The 24674-nt window shown below is 60.3% G+C and overlaps 1 protein-coding gene across 4 annotated transcripts in view; it reads left to right on the forward strand.

Annotated features, from left to right (window-relative positions):
- LOC111152764 (Vac14, PIKFYVE complex component) overlaps positions 1–24674 on the forward strand; it is a 99193-nt gene that overhangs the window by 73791 nt on the left and 728 nt on the right. Inside the window, exons 15-19 of one of the 4 annotated variants that reach the window (XM_022511385.1) lie at positions 15092–15266; positions 16692–16810; positions 17993–18072; positions 19507–19726; positions 19848–19998. In XM_022511385.1, the coding sequence (XP_022367093.1) occupies positions 15092–15266; positions 16692–16810; positions 17993–18072; positions 19507–19726; positions 19848–19998 (745 nt within the window). The remainder of the gene's footprint in view (positions 1–15091; positions 15267–16691; positions 16811–17992; positions 18073–19506; positions 19727–19847; positions 19999–24674) is intronic. The other 3 variants (XM_022511386.1, XM_022511387.1, XM_022511388.1) reach the window with 3 other exon arrangements.

Here is a 24674-nt window from a genome sequence, read left to right on the forward strand (position 1 = left end):
TAATGCCCAGCCCCGATGGAGGGGTCCAGGAAAGCTTCGGGAAAGAGACACTGTCTAACTGAGCCAAGAAAGAGAAGTAGGGACTGGGTGAGGGTGAGGAGGAGAAGAGGTTTCTGATGGAGCCAGCAGTCTGCTCAAAAGCCATGGGGCCCATGCCCTGGCACCCCAAGGAGCTGGGAGTGCCCCCTGGGACCTCTGGCTGTCTCATGGGCAGCCCTGGGGCACCTGGTGGACCACTGAAGGGCCTGAGCAGGTTCAGAAAGCTCTCTCCACCTGCCGTGAGCATGCATAAGACCCTGAGAGGAGAAACCACTGGGAGGTGGCAACCCCTAGAGTCTGCAGGATGGCACCGAGCTCCTGAAGAGATCCCTCATCTCCCCCAGCCAAGGAAGGACTGCAAGTCTGTGTGAGGCCACGCTGAGGTGGATGGGCACCCCACCTGCCCTGCCATGCTTCCAGAACATCCAGGGAACAGAAGGGAAGGGGGGCCCAGGGCTCACAGGGTGCAGGAGGAGACTCGTACTTGCTACCTTGTGACCTTACTACGGTCTCTTCCCCGCCATTAGCCTCCCAAAACACCAAAGACTAGTTAAGGAGTGGCTCAGGAAGCTTACTTGACAAGGGATTGGGCTGCTACATCTTCCAGAAGATTCAGTGCTGCTGGGAGCAGCAGTTTGAGCAGATAATCTGGACTAAATTTAAAAACTTTCTCGGCACCCCAGATGTCCCCACCCCAACTTGTTTGGCTGCTTAGGGGACCTGCCTTCAGCCGGTTCAGGTGCCTGGGACTTCAGCTGGCTGGCTTTGTCCTGTCATTTCTCCCGAGAAGAGTCAGCTTTTTTCTCCCTCCTCCGCGAGCTGAGCCCCTCCTTTGAGCCCCTTTCCCAAAGGAGCCCCCACTGCCCACCTATGTCAGTGGCCTCTGGCCCAGACAGTTGGCCAGTTTTCCTAGAGTGACCTCACTTCCTTCCTGCCCTTGAAGCCCGAGCAGCCGCCCCCGGTCCCATCCCTTCTGCTTCTCCCAGCCCCCCGGTAGCGTGGTAATTGGTTTCTTAGATCTTCAGCTGCGCACCCTGTCTGGGAGTATTTCCCGGTCCCCTGACCCTCCGCAGGAAGACCTGTGATCTTACTGCCGTGGGGACCCTGAGGGTTGGGGGCCGCGCAGCACCGGCTGCTCTGTCAGCCGCCCGCCCCTGCAGTCCCTCTGCTCTCTCTCAGGCCAGGAGTGTCTGAAATAGCAGTGCCACCGCCTTCTGCCCCCGGTCCCCACTGCTGCCCAAGGTCACACTCTCCCCAGGATGGGACTCTGGGACTGGTGTGACCAAGCAGCTGCCCGATAATATCTGCCCCCAGCTCGGCTCCCAGAATGAGTATCTGTCATTATGGTTCTCGGAAGGTCACAGATTTCATTGCATTTCTCTGGTGTTGGGAGAAAATGTCAAGCTTCTCCACATGTTTAGTCTTCCCAAGCCAGCAGGATGGCAGGGCAGGGGGCAGGGACAGGGAAGCCTGGAGAGAGGAAGGCAGGATGGACAGACCCCAACAGGCTTGAGGCCCAAGGGGCATGAGGACAGGGACCAGGGGCCACAGCACAGTCTAACCCACAGCTGTGCCACTTCTCAGGGGCCGGGAGCCCTGGCATGACCTCCAGGGAGGACATCTCCCTGAGGTTGCATCATCTGAGTCCTCCTGCTCTGTCTGCACCCCGCCCCCAACAATCTCCCAGTCCATGCTCTCCATCAGCCTTCACTCGGCTCTGCCCTACCACTCCGAAGGGGCATCTGGAAAGACAGCCCTTAGACCCTCTGTATTTCTACTAGAAGAAGGTGACTGCATAGGGCCCCAGTGACGCTAGCAACAACAGCCCAGGGGGTGGCCTTGCCCTGCGCAGCACATGGACATGGACTCACGCTGTGCACTGCTCGAACCCACAACCCTGGGCTTCCCGGCCAGCGGCATGGGGCAGCTCTCCTGCTCTGACTGAAGGCAGGGGCTTCATCTCCATTGAGACTTTCTCCTCGTGATTCTATTTCCAGAGAAAGCCTCCCATGTAGTAGGCACTCCTGCCTCCGAGTGGAGCCAGGCCTTTTCTCCTGCTCGTATTATGCTAATTACTCCTTGCAAACAGGCAGACTTTGTAGGAGGTTTGCCTGGTTTTAGATGAAGCCTACGCCTTTGAAGCAAAGAGCCACGGTAGCTAAAAATACCATCTCCCTGCTGTTGATCCTCTCATTTGTAAAATGCATGTTTCCATTGTTAAATCTGCAAATGTGCAGCAGCCCCCGCCAGAGAGACAGAGCCACTCTGCCGTCTGGGCCAGAGTGGGAGCCCGGACACCCTCCGAGGAGGCACCCCCTTCCCGGCACCCTGCTCCCCGCACCTCCCCTGAGAACATCTCTGATGGAGTCCAGACGATCCCAGAAGAGCTTCCTTCTTAGCTCGTGTTGAAAAAAATGTAAACCATGTAAGATAGAAATCCAAACAGTGCAGAAGACGTTGCGTAAAATGTAAGCCCTGTCACCACCACCTCCTGCCCAGGAGTAGCCTCTGTTTTGGTGCCACATATTTCCTTCCAAAACTCCGTCTTGCGCTCGTGAGTACATAGCGTGGCCGAGTGTGGTTTTGGCCGTGGCTGTGCATTTCCAGCAGCAGATCTAGGACTGCTCTGCTTTGCTTGCACACAGGGTTTGGCTCCAAGCAGAGTGGCTTGGGGTCGTCCTCCCTTTTCGAGGCCACCACCTCACCGTGTTCCAACTCCACCGCCTGTCTTCTTTGGGCGTGGTGGCCCTGGTGGGGGCCGGGCACAGCAGGATGGCCACTTCAAAGCAGGGCCCTCGCCTGGCCCAGCTCTGCCTCGGAGAACCCGGTCTATAACTGAGACCTGGGATTCTGGATGGCTGCAGACACTTTCCCCAGAGGGACTTCCACGCACACCTCCCGCCTGGGGCCCTTTCTCGTTCTATTCATTTAATCCAATGCGCATTTCCTGGGCTGGAAAGGAACGGTTCAGATGAAAAGCCCATTTCATGCATCTTAAAACTCCCTGAAAATGACTGATCACAAGAGGAATTTTCACAGCCTCCTGGCGGGGGGTTGGGGGGGGAGGGGGGAGCGGGGGGAGGAGGGTACAAATAAGAGAAACCCCCTTCATTCAGCCACAAAGGACCGAGGGAGTCCCTTCCTTGCTGTCTTTGTCCTGTCGCTTCTGCCATGGCCCTTCCTTCCTCCCAGCCCTTTCTCTCTGATCTTCTTACCATTTTCCGAGAGACTCAGCAGCGAGGTCGCTGTGATATTTGCTCTGTGACCGGCAGTGCGGTGTTCCTGTTTCGCTTCCCATTCTCTTGCCGACGCTTATCTTTGTGCCCTGCAAGTGGGTTCTTGTGAAGAGCTACAGATGGCAGTCTCAGTTTATAAGTGTCCTAAGACCCCCAAGAGTAAAGATTTGAAGGCCAGAAAGGCAGGAGCAGCGTGTGCCCAGTGCCGCTGAGCCGAGCTTCCTCCCCTGCGACCTCCGTGACAGCCGGAGGGACCACAGCCTGCGGCCAGGGTGCCGGCGTTGCCCTCCTTTTCCTTCCGTTTGAACAGAGCGAGTCAGGGCTGCCCTCGGCGGGCTTGGGACCCCTCGGGTGGAGATGGGCAGGGAAATATTTAGACACTGGGTGGAAACCTAGGAAGACCGGGCCCGGACTCTGGGGAGGTGAGGGGATGTCGTGAGGACCCCAACCCGGGGCCTTCCCCAAAGCTCCATGGCTGTGCATCCTTTGGGACTGCTAGTGAGAGCTCCCCATTCCTCCCAGAGAGTGGTGCTGCTGGGCTGGTGGCAGTAGTTCTGGGGAGGCAGTTTGGAGGCAGTGGTTGGCAGTCCCGACTGTGAAGGCCATTAAGAATACAGATCGCCACTTTCTGGAGGGGGCCTCAGCGTGGTCTCCGCATCCCATACAGTCTTCGGCCAACTCCGGCATACAGCTGGGTTCAGGGGTATCTTGGGAAGGCGCTGTTCCTGGCTTGGAGGGTCTTTCTGGTTCTGAACAGTAATTGCATGACTTTGTTGGGGGGGCTTGGACACTGGTGGGACAAGGGGTGGTGGCTCCCCGCTTAGAGGTGGGGGAGGGGCTGCCAGGATGGAGAACTGAGGCTGCCACCAGCAAGCAAAATGGCAGCCCCTGGTTGGAGCCCTTCGGGGCACATTAAATCCCCTGAAGGAAAGTCACCACAGGACCGAGAGGTAGAGGAGCATCGCTGTGCGTACCCAGAACCCACAACTATGAGGGCGGCTGGCCCTCTTGCATGAGGGGTTTGGTGGGGGAGGCATTCTGGCCCCAGCAGGGACAACGTGAGCAGCAGGCCGCGGGCTCGGGTGGGTGGCATGGCTGTGAGGTGAGAGGGGCAGAGCTGTGGGGAGGCCTCAGTGACTGGGCTCAGTGCCGAGCATGGCGGAAGGGAGATGCTCACCGTCTGGAAAAGTTTGTGGTCGTAAAAGCAGCAGTGGGGAGGAATCCCTTGGCCTGGAACAAAGGACCAGTTTGGGAATCATGGGATGAAGTGGTAGAAAATCTGCACAGAGCAACTCGGTAACGGGAAGCCATTTGGGACAAGCGGTGTCCCCAGGCCATTCCCCGGATGGTGGAGCAGCCCTGGGCGGGCTCCTCCGGCTCCTGGCACTTGTCCTCCTTGCTTGCATTTGCTCTCAGCATGTCACCTCATCACCTGTAGTTTGCAGCAGAAATGGCAGAGATGGCTCGGGGGAGGGGGACTTTCCCTTTACCCGTCCTAAGGCAGACTCTGTGTCTCTGTCTGTCTACTTCACTCCAAGCCCTGGCGCGAAGCGGTGCGCCTGCACTGGACATGTGCGTCACGAGGCACTGGGGCTCTCCGTCAGCTGGAGAGGAGGGCTGCGCCAGGGAGGAGAGGTCTGTCCTGCAGGTGCCACGCCACGTGGGATGGTCTGGCAGAATGGGACAGGGACTCTGCTCCTCCGTGGGCCTGGCAGTGTGGCCTAGGACCGGTGCTTGGCTTTACTTTGGTCCTCCGTCCCGTGAGCACAGGATCCCTGAGGACATCCATGCACCTGGCTGGAAGTTGGCCGGGGCATGGATGGGCCGGCACGTCTGGGGCCTGAAAACAGTTTGCCAGGCTCTGTGTGTGTGTGTGTGTGTGTGTGTGTGTGGGCATGAGTGTGCAGCCGCTTCGTAGGCAGGGAGGCTAAGCACAATCTTGGGAGGAAATCCTGCTTGGAAGGGTGGGAACTCAGAGGGCTTCAAAGGGAGAGATAGTCTCTGTAGGTGCTTCTCTAACAGTTAGCCCAGGGGCTCCCAGACGCATGAGGCTTCGAGTTGCTGTTTGCCTGACTGTGTAGGCCCGAGTTCAGAGCCATTGTATTGAACTCCCTCCTCCCCACCTGAGACCTCAGAGGCAGCAACTGACCTGCCACCTGTGCTCAGGAGCCGGGGCTCCCAGCAGAGGTGTCTGGGCAGCTGCTGATGGGGTCACCTGCACAGAGTCGTACCCCCTACCTCCACCCCAGCCATATCTGAGTTTGGGTTCTGACCGTAGCATGGCTGTGGGTGCGGTGCCTGGACTCTGCCTCCCACTCGACCACCAGGAGAAAAAGCCACGAGAACTCAGCATCAGCACAGGTCAGCACTGTCCTGGCCAGGTGTGGCCAGTGTGGTCATTGCCTGCCACCCACAGACCCGGGGGGAGGGTCAGGTAGAGGGACCGGGTTTGTAGATAGATAAACTTCCCCAGAGTCACAGGAAGGTTCCAGAGAAACTCAGGCAGGCTTCAGTCCATCAGTGGACCCAGTGATATCTGCAGCCAAGGTAACCCCAAACCATCTTCTGAGCCCCTGTGCCACTTGGGCCATGAAACCCACGGACTGGGTGTGTGGCCAGGCAGCGGCTCAGAGCGTGGGGGCTGGGATGGGCCACCAGACAGGGCCTTGGCTAGGCTCTTATTTGCACTTCACTCTCATTCTCTGCTAAGAGGGGTGGCTGAAATCACACCTGTCCCCATGTTAAAGGGGTTCAAGGTACATGACATGCCCAAGGTAGAGAAAGCACTCACAGATGTGCCACGTGTGTCATTACTGGGCAGAAACCTCCATGACAGGGACCCAGCTCTTCTCAAGGACGTACTGTGTGTCAGTGGTTCTTGGAACCGATTGTCCTGGGGACAACAGGATTTCCTTTAGCGAGCCTTCCCTTTGTTTTCCTTTGCTCTGAGTGTTCAAAACATGAAATGCTCAGGAGCCGTGGGCTTCTCTACCAAGGGTTCAAGGCCTGGAAGGATGGCCTCCGGCTCATACCACCTCCCCTACCTCCCAGTAGCACCTTTTCCTCCAGCACCAACACAACTCACCCGGCCCCCAGGGTCTTCCCTGCAGGACTTGTGTCCCAGGCGCCTCCAGCACGGGGATCCCACCCCTGCCATCTGACCTATATTCCGGGGTGTCTCCGCCACGTGGGTTAGAGGGTGGAACCTCTTTTCTGGGGCACAAACCTGGACCTTGTCTGTGAGTCAGAGACCTCTCCTGGCATAATCTGAAAGCACCTCAGCCGGAACCAGACCCTTCACAAACCACCCCCCCCATGCAGTGTTCAAGCCGTCCTGAGTCCCTTGCGGTCTCTCCCATAAGCCAAGTTCCATAGGTGAAGGAATCCGAGCCGCCGTGCCCCTCCTGGCCGTTCATCTTCTATTCCATAAGCATCCATCCCTGGACCGGGCCCCAGACACATTCTGCGTTGGGAAGCATAGGTTGAGAAAGGAGACACACCACAAGCTCCACAAGGTGAAGCTCAGGGGGGTGGGGGACCACACAGAGCTTGAGGGAGGAGACTGTGGGACTAGCAGGGGTGGGGCGGGAGAGGGGTCAAAGGCCCTCCTAGGGGTCCTGGTTGGGGACAGCTTGATCAAAGGCCTGAAGGGGGCTGGAGAGGTCCCTGCAGATGGACAGTGGGAAACAGGCTTGGCCAGATTGATAAGAGCACAAGGAAAATGGGGCTGGGTCTGTCAGGGATCAGGTGCAGGAGACAACTTCTGTCCTGGGGAGCAGGCGGGACCCCTCACACGGCAGAGAGGCCCATCTGGCCACCCTGGCTGTGTACAGGGCAGGGGGGGTCAACTCTCCCAGCTCTGCGCTGCTCTCATCTTGGTCCCTAGAGACAGCCGCGAGCCCAGAGACAGGTTGGCTCACCCCAACCAGCTGAGACCATTTGGTTTTCTTAACCACTCCCATCCAGATCCGGCCTGCGCTGGAGGTGTCTGCATGAGCCCGCCGGGGTGGCTGTGGCCCCCGGGAGCTGGCCGGGCTCATCTGTAAAGAGGAACAGAGAACTGAGTAGATAAAAGACCCTTTCTTCCTCTTCCCCATCATGCTGTGGCCCTCCCGCCATCCCTTTCCACCAGCTCCCAGCAAGACCCAGAAAAACAAGTCCTCGTGCCTCCTCCCACCGCCTCCCCCACCGACCCCAACAAGACTTTTAAATGTATCAGCGGCATCGACTGCATTAAACACACTGAATTTTTAAGGCATGAGTTGGCAGGGTTACCGTGGTTGCCTCTGCCCTGAGGGGCACACTGCTGAGGACTGATTGAAAGAAATAGAACAGATTTACAGTTTTCATACTTGGGAAACAGGGAGCTGGAAGGGAAGAGGAGTGTGGGGCGGGGTGGGACGGGGAGAAGTGGGGGCAATGAGGCTCTGGAACTTTCTGAACTACAGATGGGAAGCTGCTCCTGCCTCCCGGTTCTAATGTTACCCTGACCTGAAAGCTGCTTTCTCTTTAAATGCTTAAAGGATCCCAGCTGTCCCGCGGGGGCAGAGCCAAGGCCAAGGCCAGAGGGCCCTTTCCAGTGGGAATGGTGGCGGTGACTCTGGGCCCTGTGTTTTCTGTACCTGACATAAGGCTGCATTTGGGAGTTATAGTTGTGAGATCCAGGCGTCTGCCAGGGTAGCCCGTGTCCCCTTGGCCTCAGACCACTGATGTGGACCCCAGCCAGGAGCCAAAATAGAGAGATGAGGGCCTGTACCTCAGTACGTGGTGTTGGCCTGGTCAGTTCGCAGGCGCTGGGGATGGATATGAAAGAAGGAAGCCCAGCTAGAGGGAGAGGGGAGGGATCTGAGCAGAAATGACTTGGCCCTGTTGCCAAGGACACCTGCACCAGAGGTGCCTGAAACTTGTCCCTCAGCCCGATGGGTCTGGCCCTGAGGCCGCCTTGCAGAGGGCCATGGGGTCTACCCCGCCGGAGCTTTCCTCCAAAGCAGCATCCAGTTCTAGCCTCAGCAAGGGAGCTACATCTGGGCCTGCGTGCCCAGTGGCCCTCCAGACCCCAGCCCAACAGTGTTTTCCACCCCAGAGCTGATCCTCCCTTCCCCAGGCCACCCGCTGGAGAGCCGAGCCGCAAGTCAGGTCCAGCACAGCCTGGTGAGGCTGGAGGCCTGGACCCGCCTGGGCAGGACCCAGGGGGCCCCGAGGCCACAGCGCGGAAGTGGAGGTGTGGGGCAGGGCAGCATGGGCAGGCGGGTTAGGGGCCGCAAGCAGACCTTCCTGTGCATTTGGAGGAAGCTGGTTACTGGGCCCTGCCCAGCAGGAGGTGCCGGATGGAATCGACCATGGGGCCACCTCCTGTGTGACACTAATGGCTCAGTTCCTCTGGGTCTGGATGGCCCTGGAGGCCTCGTCCCCTTGATTGCATGGAAGATGGGGGGGGGGCGTTCCCAGGGCACTTGGCCCCAAGGAGCAAGAGCATTGAAGCAGGAAGGGAGCGTGAATAGCAGTTGGGGGAGGCTGGGGGCGGGAGGTGGGTTCCCGGGCTTCTCTCTCAACACTGGCATCGCCTTCCGCTCATGTGTGCTATTAGCCCAAGTCTCTCCGTACCAAGCCAGCTGTTCATGGCCTGTGCTGGCGGCTTTCCTGTCAACTTGGGACAGTCAAGAATGGGAAAGGCCTCCATCTCCCTTAAACTAATCTTGAATCCATCTGGGGCCCTTCGCACATCCCTGCCTAGTAGCCTTGGGCCGAGTGGCTAGCGGGGCCGGCTGTGTCCCCAGCACCTGAGACCCAAAGCCATTGGAGCCACCAGGTGAGGGAGGCACTCCTGGGCCCTCCAGGCTGAGCGCTCACTCCAGGCATCCCCTCCAAGGTCAGACACACCATCTGCTTCTGCCTTTCATCTCTCTTTAAAAAGCCAGGCTTGGGGCACCTGCATGACTCAGTGGGATAAAACCTCTGCCTTCGGCTCAGGTCATGATCCCAGGGTCCTAGGATCGAGCTCCGCATCGGGCTCTCTGCTCCACGGGGAGCCTGCTTCCCTCTCTTTCTCTCTGCCTGCCTCTCTGCCTACTTGTGATCTCTGCCTGTCAAATAAATAAATAAAATCTTTTAAAAATAAAAATAAAAATAAAAAGCCAGGCTTGTGGAAGGAGAGAAGGTAGGGGAGTGGAAGGCGGCAGCCAGTGTAGACTAGCTCACTGCACTTCCCGGGCCAGCCCTCAGCTCTGGGCTCAGTGTCAGAACAGTCGGGGCGGGGTTGTGGGGGCATCAGCATGCCCTTACTTGGGGATGGGAGCCGGAGGAGAGCCCCAGGAGAGAAGCAGCATAAGCGTCTTGCAAATGGCCCAGGGGCCTGGGAAGCATCAGCTGCCCGTGAAGGAGGTGTGGAGGGGCTGCAGTTTCTGACCTTGGCAGCTTTGCTGGTCTCCTTTCCAGAGGGCACAGGGAAGTGGGGTCATGGGAAGAAGTGTGACATCTTCCCCAAAGCCACATGGCGTGGTTCAGACTCCCCCAAGCACAGCATGGCGGGGAGGCGGAGTGCTTCCTCCCGAGAAAGGTACATGTCCATGCTGAGGACTCGACCCTCCTGGACCCACACCCTGGTGTGGGGTCCCTGCTCCTGCAGACCAGCCTGGCCCAGGGAAGGAGCCCCCTCTCCAGCTACCCCCTCCCCTGGGCCAGCCTTACCCTTCCCCAGGCCCTGGAGTTCATCCGTCCTGAAAGGAACTGCTCACCCTCTTTTCACCACCAAACAGGCTTCCTCAGTGCTAACCCCTATCCTTCATGCCCTGCCAGGCCCTGGGGGTAGGGGCAGGGCTGGCCCGTTGGAGAGAGGCATCTGGAGGCAGAAGCAGCCCCTATTCACACAGTTAGAGGTGGTGGCCTCTTCTTTCCTGTTCTGCACATGGCCCTCAAGGGGGAAGGGGGTGCAAAGCCGCTGGGCAGGTCTTATCCTCCAAACCAAGGCTTGGCCTGGCCTGAGTTGGTGACCTGTCCTGGTCCCTAGAGGAAAAGCAACATGTGGCCCCTTTTCCACTGCCAGGACAGGGTGAAGGACAGTAACGGGCCCCCTGTTGGCCTAGTAGGGGCCAGCCTGTGCCATGCCTGTCTCCCCTGCAGCGGACAGCAGCTGCTACCTCACAGCGGGGGTTCTCCCGTCCGGCCTGGGCCACAGGGCCTCGGGTGAGACTGGCCCGTCTCGAGCCACCTGCAAGGCTGGTCGATGCCCTCCTCCTCCTCCCTGCTCTGGCCCACAGGTGGCCTGAAGCAGGGGCTGTGGGTGGCTGCCAGACAGGGGCTCAGGAGCATACCTTCCACTCTGGGCCACCACTGAGGCCACTGGCCGTTCAGGGCCGGAGTCTGGTGAACGAGGATGCTTAGCCAGTGTTAGTGGTGGAAGAGACAGTGACACAAAACTCATGCCAGCCTGGCAAGTGTGGTGTGGCCATTTCCAGGCGGCCCCTCTCCAGAGTGCCTTCCCCTGGCCCTGCTGTAGACCTTGGCTCTTTGAAGTTACCCCCAAAGAAGGCATCTCTGTGGAAAGACAGTGTCCTCTCAATCCATTAGAGAAAGTGGGGGTCCCTGCCTTGGGTCAGGCCCCAGGCAGGTTGCTCCCCTGAGAGGGACCAAAGAGAACTGTTCCTTCCCTGGCATGAACCCAGACCCAGGAGCAGGGCACCAGCTGCACAGGCAAACAGCAGGGGGCTGGAGGAGGGGGAGGCAAAGCCCATCCACAGGGCTCTGGCCTGAGGTGAGAGGGCTGCATCCCAGAGGCCCCCTCAGGCCACATGCGTGTGGACCCCTGCCCTCCAGCCCTGAGGTGGGCCTGCGGGCTATGCCCTCCCAGACCTCCTGGAGGTTTCCTCCTGCAGGTTTCCTCCTGCCTAACCTCTCTGCCTTGTCCCCAGGTGTTCTCCAAGCTGCTGTCTCATGATGAATAGTACTTTAATATGAGTATTAAAAAATATGGGAAAACGTTTAATGCTTGCAAGCCATGTTCATGACCACTGCCATGCCTGAGAGCCGGGCAGGCCGCCCAAGCAGGGCTCAGCAGAAGTGATGACGCCGCAGCCCCGCGAGGCTGCCATCTGCCAGGCTCCTGCTGGGCGCCGACAGGCCCCAGGGAGGCGGAGTAGGAGCAGGAACCGGGTTCTGGAAGGGGACTCTTCTGGGTCTGGATCCTCCCCGCTCCCCCGGTCAGCGGTGTGCCTGGCAGTGTGGTGTGAGGACTTGGCTCAGCACCCTGGGAGGACCCTGGGGCTGGGCCTCTGAAGACTTGGAGGCCCCCTGGGCAGGCCATTTCACTTGGGCTTGGGGTTGAAGTGAAAAGTGGGTCTCTCCCTCCCCACTGCCCACCTTCCTACTCAAGGAAGAGGAATCAGCATCCTGGTCAAGTACTCAGAGCCCTCCAGGCTACTGCGCGGTTGACCTATGACCTACCCAGATTACTCTTCTCCCTCCCCCAAAGATGCCTAGGACCCAGTGAGCCCACAGAGACCTGGGCTGCTCTACTTCCCGTCAGCCCTTGCCCATCCCACGAGGACGTGCTTGGTGTGTGGTAAGAGCTCCCAGTGAGCAGCTAATACTCCATTGTTCCTGCCTTCTGGAGGCTTCGTGACCCAACAGGTCCTTCTTCCCAAACCTCGGGTGACCTTGGGATGGGATGGAAGAGGCTGGATGAGAGGAGACGAGGTATAGCCCCTGCCTCCGAGGGTGGCCCAGCCGCAGGGGTGGGGGGCAAAACGGCCCCTCCAGGCTCTGCCCAGCAGCCTCCTGGGGCGAGGAGACCACCCTGCTGAAGCAAACATCCAGAGCACAGTGGGGCTTGAGGCTCGCTGGAGGCCGTGCCCCCTGCCGCCACTCCTCTCTGAGGAGCCCCTTCCTGGCTTCTCCCTCTTCCCCTCTCCTGCTGGTTTAACTAGCGGAGCTTCAGGGCGGCTCCTCAGGGTGCTGTGTCATTGCTGTGTCCTGCCAGCGCACGTTCAGGGGTCTCCTGAGCCGAGCCCCAGGCAGGGCAGCCAGACCCTGAGTGATGAGGGGGGAAACGTAACATCCAGGAAGCCACTCTCTGCAGAGTGAAGGAGGAACCCCAAGAGCTGAGTTGGAGAGAAATGACCAGAAGATGCAAGATCCTAGAGGTGTGGTGAGGAGTTGGGATTTGTTCAGATCCCGTGGGAAACTGCTGGGGGGTGGCATGCTCTGACTGGCACTTTTCAGAGCTTGCCCCGGTGGGCAGTCCTCTGGGAGGGTGGATTGTAGGGATGAGAGAAGCAGCAGGGAGACCAGTGAGGAGACAGCTTGGAATTGACCAGAAGAGATGGCCAACACTTGCCAGGCTGGCGGGTGCACTGGACAGAGAAGCCAGGGGTTCAAGAGCGACTCCTTCCTTGGGCAGAGCAGCAGGGACACTGCTTCCTGAGATAGGAAGGCAGGGAGCCGGAGCGTGGTGCGTGGCCCTGCCAAATTTGAAATGCCTGTTGGGCAGCCATTTGGAATGGTCTTGAAAACATGGGACCAGGTGTGACCGCCGAGAGATGCAGACGAGAGAGAGAGAGACGGAGAGCACGCGTGCGCTGGGCCACCACAACACAAGAGAAGAAGCAGTCACTGAAGGAGGGAAAGGCCAGGATGGTGTGCTCTCACTGGTGATGAGAGAAGAGCATTTCTAGAAAATGCTAGAAATTTCTAGAAGGTCCGTGACCTTCTTTAGCGCCATCAGTGTTCTGGGTTCTGAGGGATGCCAGGAGGCCTTGGTACCCGCCTGTCCTCACCACCACCATCCCCTTTGCTTACCCCTCCACGCCTCTCCAGCTGTCCTCATGTGAATGCCCCACCCCCGCCCTCTCGCTGCTACAGGTCCCCATGCCCCGTGGTCCCCAGAGAGTGCTGCCTTGGCAGAGCCTCAGCTGTTGGCCTCTGTCATGGAGACGGCAGCAGCTGCAGGCGACGGGCATTTGTGACCATTTGTCAGAATTCTCCCCTTCCTCCCTGGCCTGCCCTTCTGGAACATTTCTATCCCACGGCCCTGGAGACAGAGCTCATCCAGGGGTGGGAGGCCCAGGAGGGGACAGAAAGTACTGTCTGTGCTCTGCAGAAGAGCCAAGCTTCTTCCTATGAGCTGGCTGTCACCCCCACCTTTGGTACCTGGGGTACCCAAGTAGGGTCCCGTTAACCATATACTGTGCAGCTCTCTTCTGAGTGACCCCCATCTTGCACGGGGGTATTACCCCCAAGTAGGAGGTGAAGAAATTGTGGCACGGAGACACTGGGGTCACACAGCTGTTGGAAGTGCCAAGCTCTGGGGGCACACAGGTGAGCAGGGGTGCCACCCAGGCGATGGCAAAGCCCCTCCCATGCCACTATCCAGCCCCACCCTCCGCCCCAACAGCCTTGTTTCCACTTCTCTGGTGCTTTCTTCCCCAAGGCTGCTAGTTCCAGCTGGGCCTGGGCTGGAGACGGCCTGCCCACTGTTTGCACTTCGTGGTTTGGCCTCTCTATTACCAAATGCTCTGGGATTTTTCTGGAGCCGGGGGTGGGGAGGAATCTTCTGCTGTCTGGCCCCAAGGCATGGCTGGTATTCAGAGGGAAGCAGGAAACCAGAGTCTGATAAATGCAGAGCTTAGTGCGAGTTCAGTGACCTGGGGTGGCTGTGTGTCCAGCATCTTGGCTGCAAATGTGGCTCATGTTGTCCGGTTCATGTAGACCTTGAGGCAGGCCCCAGACCTTTGTACCCACAGGCCCATGTCGGGGTCTGTGTACTTGCCGGGAGCAGAGGCGAGGAGTCAGGCGGACATACGTGCACCCTGGACGGGACACAGGGCAGGTTAGGGAGTGGATAAGGAGCGCGGTCAGTAGCTCAGTGGCCATGCTCCCGACAGGAAGGCCCACTCGTCCCCTCGAGGCCCGGCCTCCGTGGGCGCCACTGCAAAGGGAGCTCAGCAGGCTTCCTCCGAGCCTGTCCTTGAGACCTGCCTCCTACTGTTGACATCATCTTGGCCCAGGGACCCTGGAAAATCTGCTTTTCTCCATTCTCTGGATTTCCTGTTTTCCTTTTTATAGAATGGAGACTCCTTTCCACAAAGCATAACCCTAACCCTGCAGGACTTCCAAGAGGAGAGATCGGGGGAAGGACAAGTGGCCCTAACTCATCTTGTGACCTCGGTCAAGTCATTTTGCCTCCGTGCACCCGAGTTTCCCTTATGTGAACAGCGGAGATAAAACTCGGGGTTGTCATAGGACCCGTCCATCCCACAAGCACCCACTGAACCCTGCAGTCAGCAGGCACCATGTGCTCCAGGCGGGGGGTAGGGGTGTCACGCCTGTGAACAACACAGATAGGTTCCTGAGCCCAGGGGGCCCGCAGAGGACAGCGCATCGATGACCAGTGCGTGGGTTACTTGTCGCATAAAGGTCATCTCTATCCAAAAAAGTAAAGGCAGGAAGGGGTAGGGAGTACCTCAGCACATGTGGGGCATTGCTGTGACATGTGGGAGGTCTGGAAGGTAACGTGGGGTTCTGCAGCGACAGTGGTAGGCAGAGGCCTATGGTTCCTCTTAGAATTCCATCTTGGGGTCGGGGCAGGGGACGGAGGTCAGTCCAGCCTGTGGGGCTCCAGAGTTGCTGGGTCAGAGTGAGCAGGGCTCATGGAGCCAGGCCCCCCGTGAGCCGCACCCCACCCTCCCCCACAGGCCTGAGAGCTGGGGTCCCAGGCCAAACCCAGGAAAGAGCGGGTTTCGTCAGGATGCTACAAGACCAGGGAGAGGCTCCCTAGGTTAAGCCCAGAGGTTTCTGTAACCTCTCCTTGGCCTGTCTTCCAGGCAGCTCTGCCTCCTGCTGAATGCAGAGAACATCTTTCACTCGATGGCAGACATCCTGCTCCGAGAGGAGGACCTCAAGTTTGCCTCGACCATGGTCCATACCCTCAACACCATCCTGCTCACCTCCACGGAGCTCTTCCAGCTGAGAAACCAGCTCAAGGACCTGAAGACTCTGGTACTCCGCGTCCATGGGCTTGGGTCCCGGGTGTGGTCCCACGTGCACACAGGCGCACAGCCGTGCTAAGCCACCCTCACCCCGGGGGGCTCACGGAGTGGGGGAGACGGGACAGAATCTCAGAGCTCCGGGTCCAGTGTGAACTATGGACTCCCCTGGCTTGCTGCTCAGTGCCAACCATGGCAGTAAGTCAGAGGCCGTCTCCTTGGAGCCACCTGCTGCAGAGATCTCTGCCCACAGAAGGCTCTGGACTCTGCTCCAGGGTCTGCGTGCCCTTCCTGAGCTGCCAAAGACCCTGCATTTTCCCCTTGTTGACACCCCACCCCCTGCCCCGCACACCGAGCAGACTGGCTTCGGGGACCCAGTGGCTCACGCGTCCTGGGCCGTGCTGCCCTGTGTGAGTCGGGCTTCTGGGTTAAACCGTCGCCAGACATCAGGGATCGTTGCTGGCACTACCCTCCTTTTCAGCCATGGGCCTTCCGCCGAATAGGGGAACAGATCTGTCTCAAAAGGCCCCCTGTTCTAAGCCAAGGTGTCACAGTGCTGCCTGGCCCAGGCTTTGGATAAGGGCCCAGTGGGGCTGATCAGTGAGAGTGAGGTGGGGGGCTGCTCACTGTGCTGCCAGCCTGCCCTGGGGTCAGTGTCCGGTCAAGGGCTTCGCGTGGCCCACGAGCAGGAGGCTGAGCTTCCGGGGGCCTCCGGAAGTGGCTGCCGCTCTGGGTGTGCTGGTGGCTCCAGCGGTTTCGTTCCCCGTTGTGGGCCGTGGTCTCCGCCCCACCTCCTCCCCCAGCTCAGACCCTGTCTCTGCTCCCGCTTGAGTCTCAAGGATGTGCGTGCCTGCTTTAGGGCATCGTGGGCCAGGAGACTCGGGATGACCAGGCCACACCTCTGCCTTCTTTCTCTGGTTCTTTCCACACACTTGCAGAGGACTGACTTAAGAATTCTCCTCAGGGCAGGGGCTCCCTGCGTGTGGGCTCAGCTCCTGGGCTGGTTCCTGAGTACCAGGAGGGCTGGAGAGGAGGGAGGAGCTGTGGCATCTGCGCATGAGACGGGGTGCTGCCAGGGAGACCCCAAGGCCTGAGGAAGCCTCCTCCCAGCCCCACAGGCTCCGGGACCACAGAGTTCCGGGGAGAATAGTTACTGTTCTTTGCCAAGGGCAGGAATGCCGGTGCAGAGGACAGGCTCACACCCGACCAGCCCCTCACAGCCAGCACCACGTGGCTCTGTGGGACTGGGAGTAATGATAGGGTCTGAGGAGGAGCTGTCAGCGTTTCCTTTGTGATGGCTTGTTTCCCAGCTGGGCTGCCAAACACAGCCCTGGGTGCTGAGCTGGCTCCCCGGTACTGCGCAGGAGCCCCTGGATCTCAGGCCCCGGGTGGGAAGGAGTCGGGGCTGTGTCGGCCGCTCATACCTCTTCCCCCTCAGGAGAGCCAGAACCTATTTTGCTGCCTCTACCGCTCCTGGTGCCACAACCCTGTCACAACCGTGTCCCTGTGCTTCCTCACCCAGAACTACCGGCACGCCTACGATCTCATCCAGAAGTTGTATCCTTCCCGTTCATCCGCCCAGGTGGCAGGCCCAAGGGCCACGCTCCTGCCCCGTCACCCCCCTCCCTGCTTCCAGGCCTCGTGACCCCAGGACCTTGGAGGACACCGAGACGGGTGTATTTGAGAGCAAGCTGGGGGCAGCAGACAGGGTCATCTGGGTCTTGGGGCAGGAGCTGCCCTGGCAGAACCTTGTAAGTGAGGGACCGAGGCTGAGGGGTGCTGACGGGGCTACCTAGGTGCAGGTGCCCCTGGGTGGGGGCAGGGAGAGGCCCCGGGAATGGGGAAGGTGGGTGGACTGCAGTGGGGGGACCTGGGTGAGGCCTGCACACTTGAGTTCAAGGACCACACTCAAGGACCTGCTGGAGCCACAGAGCCAGAGGGAGCCCAGGTTGGCTGGGACAGCAGGGAGAAGCAGGCCGGGGAGAGGCCTCAGCTGAAGAGAAGACCCACAGCTCGCCTTGGGGCCTGGAAAGGCATCCGTGGGCAGATTGGTCACAGTTCTTAGAAGGCTGAAGCGCACCAGCTTCCTCTGTGAATGCCCAGCACGTGACCCTGGATTAAAAAGCTGCTTAGGACACAAAATGGGCCTCCTTTCCTGATGGGACCGGGAGTTGGGGGTAAGGAGAGAAGGGCCTTGAGGTTCCTCCACCTAGGGTCGGTGTGGCCTCGCCTCACTCCCTGAGGCTGCCTGCTCTCTGTCCACACCCTAGATTTGCTTTTCTCAGTCATTGGCGTGGCCCAGAGACTGCAGGCCACACGCTTGTGGCAGCCCTGACCTTGGCCCTGCCGACAGGCGTCCACCCAGGTAGGAACCAGGACCTTTCCTGCTCAGCCTCCTCCCACCCCCTCCCCCCAGTCTGCAGGGCTGAGATAAGAGCCTTTCAGAGCCGGGAGGGCGCAGAGGAGAGAGCCCCCATGCAGAACCGGAGTGCCAACGCAGGGGGACCCCTGGGCCCTTTTACACTTAGAGGGATGGAGAAGTAAAGAGGCAGGTAGACTGGTGGACCTTCGTGCTTCAGCAGAGCAGGCTGTGCTTCTGAAGCCAGGATCCGAGTGGGAAGAACACACGTTCCCAGCCCCTGAGTCCCCACTCTCTGGCGGCCTGCACCCCCACAGAGGCCCCTCCCAGAGACCGGCCATCCCGGCCCAATAGTCAGACTTTCCTTGACCCCCACCCAGCGGAGACCTGGAGGTCACAGTGGATTTCCTCACAGAGGTGGACAAGCTGGTGCAGCTGATCGAGTGCCCCATCTTCACATGTAAGAGCCTTCCCTCCGCCGCTCCACCCTGCCTCGGGGAGGGGGGGGAGGGGGCTCCCCGCACCGGCGGAGGTCAGGGGGGGTCCTCCAATGCCGGAACAAAAGGCCGGGGATGACAGGGCTGGGGCATCCAGTCCAGCAGGACCGGGACGAGTGGCATCAGGATGAGTGCCTGAAGGTGTGTCTCACGGATGCAGGCCTTCTGAAGGTGAATGACATCCCCACTGGGGGACCCGAAGCAGCCGGTCCAGAGCTGTTCCCACACCCGCTGCAAGCACACTGCCCTGTGCCCCAGCTCTCAGAAGCTGAGGGGCTTCCTGGGCCCACCTGCAGGGGCTTCTCTGTGCCTGGGAGCCACGTCCTCCCCTCTCTGCAAAGCAGAGCTGGCGTTCGCGGGGAGTGGCTGGGCAGGAGCCGCCAGATGGTCACATTCAGGCTGAATGTGCAGAAGTGGCTGCTGGCCGCTGGCTGGGGCGCGCACAGCCCTTGGCATCTCAGCGCACCTGGCGCTTGCTCCCCAGGAGGGCAGCCCCCAGAATAAAAATCCCGCGCTTGCAGTAAGGTCAGGAAGCAGGGAGGCAGCCCTGCCGGTGGCCTCCCTCCTGTCCTGCTGGTTGCCCGGCCTCCTTCTCCCTGGCAGTGCCTCGAATGCGTCCGAGGGCACCACAGGGCTAGAGGCCCGGGACAAAGACCCTGTTCCCAGCGGCGTGCAGCCAAGCCTGTCCCACGTGGTCCCCTGGCCTGACATCTCACTTCCCCAAGGGCCTTCTGGGGCAGCCAGGCACACACACTCTCCTGAGGTCAGGTCCAGCCTGACCCTGGAGAAGCCACAAGTGCCCTCTCACCAGGTCCAGGGCTTTGCGGGGGTGACTGCAGCAGACGCACCCTGCTTCTGCTCAGCTCCCCATCCCACTCCCGGCTTGCCTGGCCCCTCCTGGGGACTGGCTTGGCCCCACAGCCCCAGCTACTCAGGTCTCCACGGGCGGCTCCTCCCTGTGGCAAGAAGAGGGTTGGGGTGCAGGGGCTGGGGGCAGCTGGGCCTCGCTGCTCTGGCTCCAGTGTCAGCCCAAACCCCTGCATGGCTGCTGGGGTGCCGTGGCCTCTCTGGGTGTTGGTGGCACATTCCCCACCGGCGATGCCTGGGACTGGGCCTTCGAGACACAAGAAGGCAGGAGCCTGTGATTCTCCCAGAGGGGCTGAGAGGAGGGCAGCGTGGGGCTGCTGACTTGGGACAGGTGCTGGGCAGGACGGGGGCACCGCTCCCATCTAGTGTGGTACTGACAGGGCTGGTACCTGAGGTGGCTTTCCAGAAGCACCTACCAGACACTCCGGGGCTTGGTGTGTGTTTTGCCACACGCACCAGCGTTCTTCCATCCTGCCCTCCCTCAAAGCTGCCCTAATCCGGGCTTTCTCTCCTGCTCACCCTATTTATAGCTCTCTTGTGTTGGCACGTGCAGAGCAGACCGGGGAATCTGTTACACTCCAGGCCCCGAGCCCCCTCATTACCGGACTGCAGTGAGGGTAGGGGCTCAGGACCCAGGCCCCGCGGCAGCACAGGGGTCGTCAGGCCGAGGGCTCGCTCAGCACAGATGGGCAGGAAGAAAGAGGGGAGATGCCCCAAGGACAGGCGAGGTGACCCTGGAGGAGAAGGCAGGTGTGTCTGGCTGTGGGGGAGCCCCTGCCTCCCTCTGAAGCACAGCCCTCTGGCTGGCCAGCTCCCAGGCAGGCCTGGGGCTGTGGCTGAGCCCTGACCTCTCTCCTCTGCCCCGCCGCAGATCTGCGCCTGCAGCTCTTGGACGTGAAGAGCCACCCACACCTGATCAAGGCCCTGTACGGCCTGCTCATGCTGCTACCGCAGAGCAGCGCCTTCCAGCTTCTGTCCCGCCGGCTGCAGTGCGTGCCCAACCCCGAGCTGCTCCAGACCGAGTGAGTGTGGCTGGGGACCGCTGCCCCCCACCCCGCCCCCAGGGGAGGCCGGCCAGAGGGGTCAGGCCCAGAGGGGTCTCCCTCACCTAGGAACCACAGCCACCAGGCACCGTGGAGACTGGCCACCCCACTGCCACCAGCCCTCGGGCCTCTCAGGGCCCCAGGAGGAGGGGCTCCAGGACGGTTTACAAGGTGGCACGGGCTAACGATACCTTCTCCACACGGTCAGGGTTGAGTTAGTCAAAAAATAAAGAGAGCATGCCAGAGTCACCCAGACGAATGCCCCTGGAGGGAAGCCATTTGCAGGACGAGGTGGAGGGAGTTCAGTTCACATCCTAGGCCAGAGACAAGCGCCCAGTCCCATGCAGATAGGCATGAGAGCCCGGCCTTGGGTGGCCCTCTCCTCGGTCTATGGCAGAGGCTCCAGCCTGGGCTTCAGAAAGACCCCAGCCTCGCTGCGGCCTTCCGAAGCCTATCCTGGATGGGACGGGAGGCAGACCGCACCCGCAGCTACGGCGCTCGGGTCCTGCCCCTGGGAAGAGCAGGTCCTGGGCACACCGCCACCACGAGTCCCAGCATGGCCGCCTCCAGGCAGGAGAGCTGTGGCCCCGGGGGAGGGGGCTGTCCAGCCCGGCTCCCATCCCAAACCCACGGCTGGCCCGGCCCCCAGAGCCTGCGGGGCTGTGTCTATATTTGGTAACCCTTGCAGGCTCTGCCTCATCCACAGGCATCTGGCATCCGAGATGGAAAATTTCACTTGTCAGGTCACCATGGAAACCAGCAGAGCCACTGAGGAGATTTACGCTGAATGGAGCGCACGCAGCTTGCATCAGATGCCCTGTGTGTCTCGAGTTCCCTCCCAGGCTGTTAGAGCCACTTGGCAGGCCTGGCACCTCGCTCTCATGAAGGGCCTCGGGCTTCGGCCCCTGGGGCTGGTGCGGGCAGCCTTGGACTGGGCAGCCTAACACTCGGCCCCGGACCCAAGCCCCTGTGCCCTCTGTGGCACTGGCTTTAGGCTCCCACCACCCCTCCCGTCCAGCTTGGCCTCTCCAGAGGCTGGTTGCGGACCACCTGACAGGCTGGCTACCTAGGCCGGCTGGAGGGGCTTGAGCCCCCGGTGGGTGTGCCCCCGCCCCCCCACCCTGGCCAAGGCCCAGCTCCTGCCTACCCCACCCACTTTCCCAGACAGCGGTGCTCTGGGAGGCAGAGCTGGGCACAGTCCCTGCTGCTCCTAGTGATGCCTGAGTGATCCCCAGGGAGCAGGGAGTTGCGGAACCATTGGATGCCCCTGGTGGGGATACTTCTAGCTCCTGGGACTCAGGCCCTGAAGCCACACCGTAGTGTCCCTGGCCTGGCCTCTGCACCAGCCTTTCTACTGTCCAGTGGGTGTTAGGGTCACCTGGCAAGCACTTAGGAGGAAAAGTGCAGCTGGCGAAGAGGGGAGAAGGAGGCAGGAAGGGCTCCTTCCTGTGACCTTTGGTTCTGGTCCCCACCCCCAACCAGCCCGCCTTCCAGACCCTGCACTGCTGAGGGCCATATGCCTATCAGAGCTCTGCCCACGACATCTTGTTGGGGGTGGGGATGTAAAGCTCACGGTAGTAGGAGTCCTCACGGCATGCTCCAGGCCCGGGTACAAGTGTGCAGAGGGAGGGAAGCTGGGGATAAAGGATTCTCCCTAAGCGTCCCATGGTCAGAGTCAAGGGAGTCTTGGGCCAAGGGTTTGAGACCTCTGGGTTCTCAGGTCAGTGGGCAGGTCACAGGCCTGGACTAGGATCTAAGATTTTTTTTTTTTTTTTTTTTTAACAGAGAGAGAGATCACAAGTAGGCAGAGAGGCAGGCAGAGAGAGGGGGAAGCAGGCTCCCCGCTGAGCAGAGATCCCCATGTGGGGCTCGATCCCAGGACCCTGGGATCATGACCTGAGCCGAAGGCAGAGGCTTTAACCCACTGAGCCACCCAGGTGCCCCCTGGACTAGGATCTGATCCCAGCTCTGCTCAAGATTTGCTGTGTGACCTCAGATCCGTCTCTTGGTTCTCGGTTTCTTCATTAGTAAATGAGCATTTGGGTTAAATGGATGCTTGAGGCTCGGCCCAGCCTTTCTTCGCAGGGACCCTGGAAGAGTTGGCACAGATACGCGCAAGGAGGCACTGGGCGGGGAGGGGGCCCCAAGAACAGCTGGGGGAGGGGTCAGATTGCAGGGTTGGGCACAGAGGAACAGCTCACACCCAGGAGAGGGAGACAGGGACAGTCTCAGCCCTGGGAGGGGCAGGCAGCTGGAAGACAGCTTTGGGTTGCCTGACAGGCCCGCAAGCCAGGAACAGCTGGGGGCGGGGGGTTCTGCACCCCTCCCCCATCCCTCATTCTGTGTGTTCGAGGCGCCAGCAGGGCTCGGAGACCCTGGCCACGCTCAGGCTTCCAGGCCACTCCCCAGAAACCATCTCAGCGACGCAGGAGGGAACCTCTGAAGCAAAAAGCTGGTCACAGGTGCATGGGTGGGGGTGGCAGGAGAGAGGGCCAGCTTTGGGTTCTGGAATCCCATCTCCGCTGCTGGTGGGGTGTCGCCCAGCCACTGACTGCCCGCGGGGTGTTGTCAACAGAGCAGGAAGGGCTTGCGCAGCAGCCGTGCCCACTGTGACAGGCAGGGAGAGGAGCCTTGGCCCACATGCTCAGAGGAGACCTACCCTACCCTCATGGGACACATTCCTCCCCACTTCCCCTCCCCCCACTGAAGACCTCAGGCCAGGAGGGGTCCAGGGAGGGAGGCCGAGTCACCGAGGGCCCAGGGAGCACAAGGTGTGGCCCACTCCTCCCCACCCCCACATGCTGCCCCAGCCACCTCTGGGCAGATCCCCCGGATTGGCTGCCACTGCTGGAAACCCCTAATCTCAGTCCTACCTCTGGACCTGACGCCTGGGCTTGCCATTAGTGTCGAGGGGAGCGGTATACAGACTCACGGACGCCTAGGCACGTACTGCAGTGTCCCGTCTGGGCACATGTTCCCAGGCCCACGGGTCTCCCACATCTCTGCCTTCGGGGCTGGGGCTGCGCCTGGCCACTCCCTAGCGAGAGCTCTAAGCCGCAGGGTGTCCCTCGGCTTCCCCAGAAGCCCAGGTTATTCTCTCAGGGCGGTGGCACCGGGACCGCAGAGCTACTGTGACAGGGAGCCTCTTCCCCATTCCCAGGGGAGCTGAATACAGGAGCTGGAGTTCAGAATGCTGCCCGCAGCCTGCCCCCACCAGAGCCACGCGGCTCCTGCTGGTCTTTGTTGAACCGATGTTGCCTGAGGCCCAGGAAAGCGGGGGCCACGCCACTGTCTAGGGTGCCTTCAGCAGGAGGGGAACACACTGAGTAGGTAGGGGGCCACCTCCAAGCTCCAGCCCCATCCTAACCATGGGAAAGGTTCCCACCGCCCCTGGTCCTGCCTCAGCAGCCAGGTGAGTGGTCGGAGAGGCCTGTCGGGCCAAGCTTATTGGGGAGGGTTTCCTTTGGGTGAAGTGCCATCGTTTTCCCCCCAAGTGGACTGAGCCGCAGATATACAGGCGGCCTTGAGCTGCTGGGCCCTGGCTGGCCTCGCCTCAGAGGACCAGGGTTGTAGCCACGGTGGCCGCCCATCAAGCTGGGGCTGGGCACCAGGCCAAGCTCTTCGGTGTCGAATCTGAGGGAACCCTCACACCTACCCCATGGAGTGGCTTCTTTGGCCGTCCCCCTTTGCAGAGGAGGAAACTGAGCCATGGGTCCAAGGTCCAGTGGTTAGGAAGTGGTCGTATTCCAGTTGGATCCCGGCTTATCTAGCTTGTGTGCTCAGTTCTTGTGCCTCAATATCGGGGTCTGTCCATGAACTCAGGGGGCACAAGGATTCTCATGAACAGCCCACAGCCTTCATGAGACTCCCCCCTTACTAGGGCCACCAGGCTTCAGGGGATAGAAGCAAATATTTTTCCAGCCCACACAGATCTGTTTCCTAAGCCAGGGAGGCTCAGTTGAGAGAGAAGCAGACTTCCAGGAGATTCTCTGGAGGGGTGCTTATAAACAGGGCAGGGCCCCAGGGGATCTAGTCCCTGGGACAAGCTGAACAGGGCTATTACCCTGCACGACCCTAGGGAGCATCAGGCACATTGTAGCTGCGCTCTGCACGACCTGTGCAACCGTACAGAGCAGGGGGAGGGGATGGTAACAATAGGAGTTGTAGGAACCGCCAGCATGCCCGGTGGTGAAACCAGCTCTTCTCCCTCAGGGACAGAAAATGACCACAGGCCTTTGGACCTCAACACTCAAAAATCGATGTCCTGCCAAGCAAAAGGCCCAGTAGAGTCTCTTCAGCAGTAGACAATCCTTGTTGTCTGCAGGCCTAGTCCTGCCCCAGAGAAAGGGCCAGGCTGCCTCCTCCCCCTTCTCCCTGGACCCTGTTCCAGGCCCCAGCTGGCTTCCTGGCTGGCTGCTAGCCCTGGCTTTCACCCCAAAGGGAGCCAGTCGTAAACAGGAAATGCTTCCCGATGCGATGCCTGCTCTGGGCCCCATTGCCAGCCCACAGACTGAAGACCATATCCAAGCAGCACTGTTGACTGGTCCCAGCACTTGAGGGGGAGGGGATGTTCACGGGGCTCCCCTGCCTTGGGGCTGATGGTTGGGCAAGGGATCCCGGGCTTGAGGAAGACGTACTCCCCAAGGTTGAGGTCC

The sequence above is a fragment of the Enhydra lutris genome, unplaced genomic scaffold, assembly GCF_002288905.1.
Source record: "Enhydra lutris kenyoni isolate GAN:26980312 unplaced genomic scaffold, ASM228890v2 scaffoldscaffold30, whole genome shotgun sequence".
NCBI classification, from domain to species: domain Eukaryota; kingdom Metazoa; phylum Chordata; class Mammalia; order Carnivora; family Mustelidae; genus Enhydra; species Enhydra lutris.